This window comes from Amblyomma maculatum, chromosome 9 (genome assembly GCF_055883805.1).
Source record: "Amblyomma maculatum isolate TAMU_Amacu chromosome 9, ASM5588380v1, whole genome shotgun sequence".
NCBI lineage: Eukaryota > Metazoa > Arthropoda > Arachnida > Ixodida > Ixodidae > Amblyomma > Amblyomma maculatum.
Genome location: NC_139352.1, coordinates 37,107,057 through 37,117,483, shown reverse-complemented (window position 1 = coordinate 37,117,483; position 10,427 = coordinate 37,107,057). Strand labels below are relative to the sequence as shown.

The 10,427-nt window shown below is 48.5% G+C and overlaps 1 protein-coding gene across 1 annotated transcript; it reads right to left on the bottom strand.

Annotated features, from left to right (window-relative positions):
• Positions 1 to 786: 786 nt before the first annotated feature.
• Positions 787 to 10,190, bottom strand: LOC146178862 (endothelin-converting enzyme 1-like). The gene is made up of 3 exons (XM_084580054.1): positions 10,125 to 10,190; positions 8,043 to 8,156; positions 787 to 2,862 (listed from the first exon to the last, which is right to left on the bottom strand). Exons 1-3 carry the CDS (start codon positions 10,188 to 10,190, stop codon positions 787 to 789), a joined length of 2,256 nt encoding a protein of 751 aa, XP_084436180.1.
• Positions 10,191 to 10,427: the final 237 nt, after the last annotated feature.

Genomic DNA, 10,427 nt, shown 5'->3' with positions numbered 1-10,427 from the left:
TGCCCATGCAGAGCACAGCGCGGCGGCTTATCGGGGAAAGTCATTCGCAGAAACGCGGACACACATATTGCTCATTTTTTGCACTTACATTTTATTACTCCAAGCACGCTTCGAGAGTACATCACGATAACATTTTCAGCGGAATAATTTCTACATCAAGTAAAGCTTCTAGCTCTAGAGAGATGTTCTGTCAAAACAGTCACGGTGTTTATTTTGGAAACCATACAGAGCTATCCAAGACAATGAACGTTCTAAAGTTTAAGTCCCACATCCGATACTGTGGGCTCATTTCAGACCGCATGATAAGATGTAGGATATTTAATGTCACTGGACAAGAGAAAAAGTACGGTTCATTTCAAGCTGCCATTTCTTGACATTTTAGAATACTGACACAAAAATTCAGGCCATGTCGTACTCCAGTATTTTCAAAATATGACCCAGCGTCTTGATCCGCAATGTACAATAGATATGCAATTGTTTTTAACATCAGTGAACACTCTGTAGTTAGTGCCTGTCCTAAGAAGATTTTAGAGTACGAACAAAGATGTGACAAAAGCTTTCAAGCATTTCTCGGACACCATGCCACCTACGTTTAAACGTTATGCATAAGTCCCTGAACTACATACATTTCGCGAACGGATTCATGTCACTATAGCATAAAACGCGATGAGTATTTTGTGAAAGATCTGTGGTATGAAACAAAGAAAGCACTGTATGGAAAGCCAAAAAGCATATTCAGTTCCAAACGCAGACTATTATTGTTTTGTCACCACTATCAGGAAACCATCAGGCTGAGCCGAAGAAGGTGCACTTTTCTCTAGAATTCATGGGCGACCCTGGCGAGCACTTGAACGCCTCTGCGAAATGGAAACTGTGCCTCAGAGGCACATTGCAATGGTGCACAGCCGAAAAGGTGTCTTTCCTGGAGCACAGTGAGTAGCAGTAGGTCATGAAAAAGACCTGTTCCTCCGTGTAGTGCTCTAGGCCCGCCAGCTTGAGCGCAATGAAGCGCCCTTTGGCGGCTGCTTCTTCGGCGACTGCTGTCTTGTAGGCGAAGAACGACGCCTCGAGAGCCGGTATTGTTGGGAATAGGTTGATGCGACGTTTTCCCGTCTCACCCAGGTCGCAGCTGATGCGCTGGCCGTACTCCGCGGAGTGCGATTTGCCCCACCACATGACGTTCTCACCGCGGTCATCGATACGCGTGCCTTCTGGGTCGATGCTCTTGGCTATCTCCTTGGCAATAAGAGACCCCGCCGAAGCGTAGTTCACGGCGAAAGGCCCATTCAGGTACAAGAGCGGCGGCTCTATCGCCGCAAACGGAGCGTTGATTTCGTTGAGCAGGTACGTGTACGAATAAGGTGCGTGCCAGAAAATCCTCCGCTTGTTGTAAATATCTTTGAAGTGTTCATGTCGTTGTAGACTTCTGTACTGCAGGGAGTTGTTTACAAGCCAGTTGTCGACGAAACCCATTCCCTCTACGCTGCTGAAATATCTGTAAAGAGCGTCACGCTGCAGAGGTGAAAAGAAAGGCTCCGCAGGCAGGATGCTTATCACCATCGTGTCGATCTTGCGCTTCGTCGCCTCCTTAATCTGACCGTTGATCCAAGACGAGTTTTTTGTTAGCGACTTGAACGCGTTTTTTACGCTTATAAAGAAGTTGGCGAGTTCTTGGCGCGTCTCCGGCGTCGGAAAGCGCGTCGTCACAAAACGAACGGAACTTAGCAGTCCGAATCGAGAGTTGACGAACTCTAGACATGCACGCTGCTTCTTTTCTTCGATGTTGTCGCGAAATATGAGCTCTGGTTTCCCCGCCACGGCCCACAGGTGCGACTGGATGAACATCCACGAGATACCAATCAGGAGGTCAAAACTGCTATACGTTTCGAAGAGTATTTCGATGCTATCCAGAATTTTGGAGTCCTCAATGACTACCCAGCTGTAATCTGTTATAGTGAAGCCAAGGTGATCACGCAGAGAGGAGAGCCAGGTGCCCTTTCGAATGGCTGGTGTCTTTTTATCAAGCGCGCCGACCATAAACCACGACTGTTGGCTGTACGCAGTCGGTTGGATCGCTACCAAAAACGCCCTTTCCAGAGCCTGCAGCTGCGCAGGGGTAATCTTAACTGAAGGCACGTCTAGGACACTCAGGTGCTCCCTCACGATTCTCGCATACTCCATCTGGCTGAGCGGCCTTTCGATGCGATCTCCCCATACAACGCCGTGGTGACCTCTTCGTAAGATAATGACGTCGCCACTCACATTGCTGAAACCAATGTCCAAACTGAAAAGGAAATTGATGTCATAACTAACTGCCATCAATACCATCAAGTCCAGCGGGTGGTCTATAAGTGGATCGGGCTCTTTTTCGGGCCAATAGAGAGACGTGAATTCTCTAAACTCTTTTAAAGACCGCATGTTTTGAGCAACTTCATCCCCTTCTGGGGTGGTGCATTTGTAGTACAGTCGGCTCGGTCTGCCGGTGCGCCACATATCTTGGGACACCTCCTTGAGGTTGCTCTTGATCGCATCTTCGTTGACTTTGTCCAGCACAGAGAGGTGGGGAAAGGCGGTCTGCCAGCCGCCGCACACGAACGAGTAGAAGTCATGGCAGGGGTCAACGCTTGTGTTGAGTGTTGCCTGTAGCCTCTTCGAGTGGGCGACACAGCTTTCCGAGGTGCAGTGCATGAGCAAGCTGTCAGCAGACTTGAAGAGCTGCTGGTAGACCAGGAAGCAAAGGGCAAGCGTCACCAAGAGCACGACAGCGCCGCCCACGAGCAGATACAGTATGGTTCCTACCACCGCCTCCTGGCGCATGTAGGTCCCTGTCGGCAGTCCTCTCATGAGCTCCTCCCCATGGAGCTGAAACAACGAACGCAGGTCGGAGGAAACAGATATTAGTTCAACTGCATACATATCAAATGTCCAAAGTACCACTCTAGTGACGAATGTGCTATCAGCGGTGCATGTAGCAGAGGCCTATCATGCTGCCCTCGACAAATTTACCGGTCGTTCGGCTTTGGAGCGCAGCTGCATTGGAACGAGTATTTACTTAGAACTCCTCAATGCGTCTGTTTTGTTTTACGCAAACACACGAGCTTGCCTTAAATATATTCGCATGCTAGCGCTCCGAGCAGATTAGCACTGTTTTGAAGATGCGTGATGTCCTTTGTGTCAATACTTTGGTATTCAATGGCCCTGCACGGGCGAATTTACATTAGTGGCGTGCTTCGTGTGGTTAATAGGTATCATGTGCCCCAGTTTCAAGTCCTTTGATAATAATCAGTCATAACCACCAAGTTTAAAAGTCTTCTGAAAGGAAATGGCGCAAGCTGGACGTACTGCTGTGAGTTTGTTAAAAAAACTGCCATAGTTCAGTACATATTCCACACAAATTGGATATGCCGGCTGCAAAAAATGAAAGATTTCACAAAGTGGTTCCCGCATATCTTCCCAATAACGCAGCCAAGGCACCTGTTCGTCACCGGCGAAATCATTAGATTCGTCAAACACAAGTATATGATATTTAGTCATTCATGCTTACCTATTCTAACCAACTGAAGCCCACTGCTTCCAAATGAATTCAGTCGTTTTTTGCTGCAGCAAGTGAGTTTCTATTTTCCTGAGAAGACGGAGCGCTATGGTCAGCACCTGAACCTAAATTCCTAGCTTCGCAGTTTTCAACGCATTCCAGCATGTGCAACCGCAACCGCTGGATGACTGTTCATCGCGGCTCTCGTGCGCCGACTTGAAAAAGCGGAAGTACCCTCGTGACGTTCAATGCGAAGAAGCTGAAGTTGGGTGCCGACCATCTCTCGGTGCTCTTGACATGCTCTCTGGTGCCTTCTGGGTCAATACCCAATAAAACCGTCTAGTTACGAACCCAAATGGCTACGTGACATGATGGACGTGCGGACATGAGCTCCATGTCTCGGGCTCCTCGCAGCCGCTCATCGAGTCCCGACCGGCCTCCTCTCGTATCTACCCTTGGCCATCGTTGCAGCCGCCTCCGGGCTCTGGCGCCGGAATTTTCTCCCTTACCTAAAGCGGCAGAAAACGACCGATCATTAGAGATTTCTGCATTGGCCCAGGCAAGTCAGTATCATTTACCTCTTCAGCAGCCTCATGTGCCCCTCAGTTTCCATGGCGGTTCTGCTGAAGATGTCGACGAATGGATCGACCAATTCGACCGATTGGCTCAATTCAGTCAGTGGAGCCCTACCTAGAAGCTGCGCCACGTCTGCTTCGCGCTTGAAGAATGTACTAAACATTTACGGACAGGGAGGCCAATCTTCAAAACTGAGATTCCTTCCGCCAGCATCTGCAGGATACTTTTGTCAGCCACGAGCGCCGTGGTCGTGCATGCCGCCTCCTAGAATCTTCAACAGCCTAACGAGAGCGTCGCCATGTTCGCTGAGGATGTGAGCCGTCTTTGTCGGAGGGCTCATCCCGACATGATGAAATCAGCGAAGTTGTGTCACCTTTGCAGGGGTAAAAGAACCCATTTTCGCTTGTTTAGCCTACAGTCCTCTTCAAACCGTCATGGACTTCATCAACAAAGCTATACACTCATTGAGTGGTCCTTGCAGCAACAAATTCGGCTTAAGCAGTCTGTAGCGGTCAGCCCTTCCGCAGTGAAGTCCCTTTGTAAGGCTCCACTGAACATCACTCCTCGTGTGAGCTCATCCGTGAGGTAGTTCACGAGTAGCTCCTCAAACTCCTTCTCGGCTCCTCTAATCCGACTGCCGCTGCTTTCACCGGAGATTTGAGATTCCCAGAGCCATGATCTTATGGGTAGTTGCGGACATGGGAAGACCTAGGGCCGTCTTGTACGCTTTTCGAAGTGACGCCTCTAGCCATTCGCTTTCGGCACGAGTGAGGCGTAAGTAGGGTCCAGAGTAGGTGATGCGGGAGCATATGGAAGATTGAACACGGCGCAGGAGGTTGAACTCTCGCATGCCATGATGCTTGTTGGAGATTCGCTTAAGGAGGCGTCCGATCTGTACCACAGACTGGTCGATGCATTGGAGCGCGATGTTGCTACCGTTAACCTGTAGATGCAAGCCCAAGATCCTGATGTTATATGTTCGAGGAATTGGGTTTCCTTGCACCTGGAGGCTGACGTCAGGAAGTATCTTTGGAGGGCGTCGTCCCGGGGAAGGGATGATGATATACTCCGAATTTGTCGCCTAGCAGGTGAGGCCAACTGTACTGAGATAATCTTCGATCCGTTCGATGGCGGTCTGTGGAGTCTCTTCAATCCTGCCGTCACTGCCGCGCGTGATCCAAAATGTGAGGTCGTGAGCATAAATGCTGTGATGCAGGTGGGGGATGTTGGCCAGTAGCTTCGGTAGGCCTATCAGTGCGCGTTACAAAGCATCGGCGAAAGTACGGCGCCTTGCGGCATGCCACGGTTTATCGGAGCGATGATGGAAGGATCTCCCGTGCCGGCTTTAAGTTGCACTGTGCGGTCGGTGAGGAAGTTACGGATGTACGCATACGTGCGATGACCAACACCGAGCGCCTGAAGCTGTTGAAGAATCGCTTCATGGAGGACGTTGTCGAATGCCTCGGCAACATCGAGGCCGACGATGACTTTCGTGTCTAGTGTGCGTCTCATGACTACCTGATGATGGAGAAGCATAATGTCCGGCACAGCTCGAACGAATCTTCCACCAGTATCCTGGCACGTCTGACGAGCTCAAACAAGAGCTTATAAATGCTTACATCCGCCCCGAATCAACAACCAACCTCCCCTTCTATCAGGGCGCGGACAACCTCTATCTAGAAACTCCAATCACTTTTGCGGAGGTCCGAGCAGAACTCAATCGCCTCAAGCCAAGTACCGCATTTCAAATAAAGTGCTTATGAATCTAGACGACGCATCTATTCATGCTCTTACCGACTATTATAAGAATTTTGGGCCAGCGGTACCATCCCTCAGGAGTGGAAATGCGACAATCTAGTCCTCATCCCCAAGCCGGGCAAGCCAGCAACCTTGGCCAACCTCTGTCCTATCTCTCTGACATCCCGCGTTGGGAAGCTGATAGAACAAGTTATCCAGACCGGACTCTCACGATACCTCGAAGACAACCATCTTCTACCCGACACATGTTCAGCTTCCTGCTTCCAGACGGCTTTTCTACTGCTCGTCTCCAGCAGAAACCCGAGGTGGTTCACGTTGTGTGCATGAAGCCGTACTTTTCGCGAGAACTCTCTTAAAGGCTTAGCACGCCGTCTTACCGCATGCATCTCGTGAGCACTCATTTTCTTTATTTTTCGCTTCCGAACTCATCGGGCCGATGTTTTTGAGAGAGGGGGTAATGTGGCGTGTGCAACAGCAGGGCTACTCATCGCGAGTCTCGTGCGCCGACTTGAAGAAGAGCAAGCGTAATCGTGATGTTACATGCAAAGATGCTGAAGTTGAGTGCCGGCCGTTTTCGGTGCTCTTCACGTGTTCTCCGGTGCCTTCTAGATCAACCCCTATTAAAACCTAGTTACAAGCCCAAACAACTGCGTGCGAATATATATATATATATATATATATATAGACTATGGAGAAAGAGGACGCAACTTTGTCGTTCTCCAACACAGCGAAATACGTTGAGTGTACGATAAAAGGAGGTGTTGCCGGCGCGTTTTCATATTTCGTCGTGTCCCCTTCTTTCTGGCAATCCGTTGTTTCGAAGCATTGTGACGCATAAAATCAACCTAGCAGCGCTTCATCGCACAGGCTATCCACATTGCAAGCCGCACAACATCGAGATGGGTTAGTCGGATGTACCAATGAATTTGCGCTCTCTGGTGCGCATCCGCTGATAGAATGCATGGCAGATCAATCAGTTTGAAAAATGGTTTATATGAAACTAAATGAGCAGTATCCACCATTTCATCCTTGAACACTTGAACTGCACCGTAAGGGAAGATAGCAAGTTGGGAGTTAAAGAGGAGAGAAAGGGGTGATGTAGTAGAAGGCTAACGATTAGCGTCGGTCACCCAGGGATCTTTCACGCGCACCGACATCGCTCAGCACACGGACGCATTTCCGTTTTATCGCCCTTGAAATGCAGCCTATGGCCGTGGGTGTCGAACTTGGGTACTTCGGCTCAGTGGTCTAGCACCTTAATCATTAAGCCACCGTGGCGTGGCCGGCTATATCCGTCCAGAAGCTGTATATTGGCCGAGGGGCGACATCGCATGTAGGCCTTCAGTGATTTGCTGCTATCTTGGCGGCAGGCGCCCTTACTTATTTGCACTACGCGGGCCCTGTATAGACTAAGTTAAAAAGGGAAAACCAGGAGGTGAAAGAAGGAATTAATACGTCTAAAAGCAATACGACTTTTTGATACTCTTATAAGCTGTTTTTCGTCCTTCAGTTTTCTATAACTTTACAACACTAACGAAACTACTGACGCAGGCAAAGGTGTTGAGAAATTATACCTAAGCTACTGATCAGCTGTGCAGAACTAATGTCGGACGAGTGAGGTTCGCACTATACAATCCCGAAATCGTCAGCGCCTACCAGCCGTGATGTAATGCTGGCAGGCAACGTGTTTGAGAGCACAGAATAAATGATTGAAACGTGCTCAATCTTAGCACGGCAAAATTCTGATGATTGTGCATTTTCCCGGACGGCCGTTATTGGTACGCCATCGCCAAAAGCGTCGATAGAACCTACGATCACGTAATATGCAGCGAAACTCCTTAGGCATTCGTCCAGTGCACTGGGAGCTGCCGCTAAATAAAGCAGTGCAGAAAGCAATCGGTGCGCTGTGCACTGACATCGCAAACCACACGAAAAAACGAAAAGGCGTCCGTATGCTGTGCGATGTCAGTTCATGTTAAAATCCCCAAGTGGTTAAATTTACTCCCTAGCTCCCAGCACGGCACTTCTTCCTCCTCATACTCCCATCTTCTTCCCCTTCCTGTGTGGCTCGGTTCCGCTGTCCATAGAGAGGTGTGGCAGATACTGGGCCTATCATTTCATATAAACCAAACCAAGGTAATTAAACGGACCCCCGAAATTATAAGAGTACACTTACGATTCTCAGGCTTGGTCTCAAAGCCGTTCCTGCGGTAGAGCTTGCAGGTGGAGACCGTCGTTCATGTGGCAACCGGCTGCGGCTGCGAAGTCTCTGGAGATCTCTGTCCCGTACCTGAGAGAAAGAGTGCAGAGTTTCTGAAAGTGATGGCATCATACCTGCACCTTGAAGTGTTTCAATGCCTAGGAATTTTATGGTGTGCGGCAAAACGCGATATATACTAATCTTTCATGATAAACAGCTATTGCTAAGGTACGAGCTCCCTTGTAAGCCCAAGAATGGCGTGCGGAATCTTACACCCGGTGAATTCTATGGCGTAGACCACCATCACCTCGTCGTGTATAATCGTTTCAGGGGAGCCAGGTATATTACGGTAATCGTTGCAGTAGCCACTCGGGTTCCTTTAAAGTGCGTATAGTTGTTCAGCTTTATGAAGAAAGGCTGCAACGCATCGACATAATTCGTCGAGTTTAGCGCGACTTCAGCACAGTGCAAGAACATACCGAGGCCCACCTTCTAGCGCAGAAAATAAGAAGCATGCAGACCCAAATGGGCAGGACCACATTCAATATATTGGAAATGAGATATGCTTGTAGAGAAATCAAGAACAAGGACAGTATACCGAACGAGATAAGGGGGATCATGGAAACAAAGTGATGGAAACAACGTAGCTACCTGATTTTCGAGATCTACAACTTCTGCATTGTAAATGTTTCCCTCAAGCCAATAATTACATTATAGTTAATTAGTCTTCACTAATTGATTAACTTTAGTGAAAAATAAGTACTGGAGCTTAGCATAGGCGACTATGAACTGTTCTGAAATGGGTCACTGCTCTAGGGCTAACCGTATTCTTTAAAATCTCGATCCAAGCCCCGCAACGCATATTACCGGCATCAAAATATAGCCGTGAAGTAAGCGCTATCGCAGGCTACCGCTGCTCAATATCAAATACCCAACATCTGACATAGTTTAGATGTCTCCAAAGATAGCACAGCTGTTTTTCAGATATGTCTCCATATCTGGCATCTTGCATTAAGTGTAACTTGAACGCTGATCATACTAAGATTGCTTTTCGGTTTCTTTGCCACACCCTACGTAGGCATAAAGCCATCCCTTCTACGATGGTCAAGCTTTTAAGACGAAAATCTATCTACGCTCGAGACTTGTCCGCCAGATTTCGCAACTTTTGTTCGCAATGTGCCACACGTCGCAGTAAGTTCTGATGTTCACATAATTTCCCCAGTCAGGACGTCACAATAGGTCCTGACATCGCCATAACTTACCCTTATTTACGGTAAGTTGACCTAGACACTAAAGTTGCCCCGTAGATCGTCGTGTATCTTAGGACATTCACTCATGTCGAGGAGAGCACTCCTGATACGCCGATGTCACCGACGACGAAGTCAAAGAAAAGGAATGAAATTTAACAGTTCGAACACGCAAGTTAGAGGAAAAAGAGAATAGGTAGACAAAAGAGGTAGAAAAAAGTGGTAGAAGAGAAGAAGGGAGAAAGGTTTTTCCGCATTAAGCTAAGTGATTTCAGTAATGTTTCGCGTCATAAATGTTACACTGCACCGTCAACCGCATGCACAGACCGCAAGACAGACAGCTCTGAAACAGTAACCTGCAAACGCCGGCGAGAGCAACGGAAGCTGTGAGTGTCCCTTCTAACAGCTGTTATAACCTGGCCAGTTTTGTTGGCTCTGTGAATCATGATTAGATGGCATATTTAGCAAATGACGCTTCACAAGCTTGGCCATGGTTTGTGAGCTCAGAGGAATGGTAATTGTGTTTCTTTTTTGTAACAATGCGTTCATAATTAAAGGCCTTGGTAAACTCATCGAAATAATGCAAATGTATGAATAAAATTCACGAAATTAGCTCAGGCACAGCATGGCGTTTGGCGAAAACGATCGACAGATCAATCGATCAAACTGTTTACGTCTGTCCCAGTAAATGTGCTGAGAGCGCTCTGTCTCCCCGCAAAGCTTTGAGTCGCATTTTGCTCCTTGGTAGTTCCACAGTATAACGATTAAGGATAGCATTATGTGCACTTCTTCAGCGGCAGCTTTGAATCACCTTGAGACGCCGGCCAGGGTCCTGGGCTGGCCGCGCTATGCCGGGCCGCTCATGGGGCTGCTTCATGGAGGACACCGACGGTGAACAGCGCAGGAAGATACGCTTTCCACGCCAATGCTTCGAAGGCTATGTCAAGTGCTGCCCAATCGCAGAAGATCAGGACCCCAGGAAGACGAGGTGCTGCTCGGGGCTTTCTGACACCATGTATGTGTAAGGAGCCAGCGCCACACTGCGTCAGCAAGTGTCGGTACGAGAGACAAGAGGTGAAGAAGCCGAAGCACGTCTACGCCATTATTTAAGGGC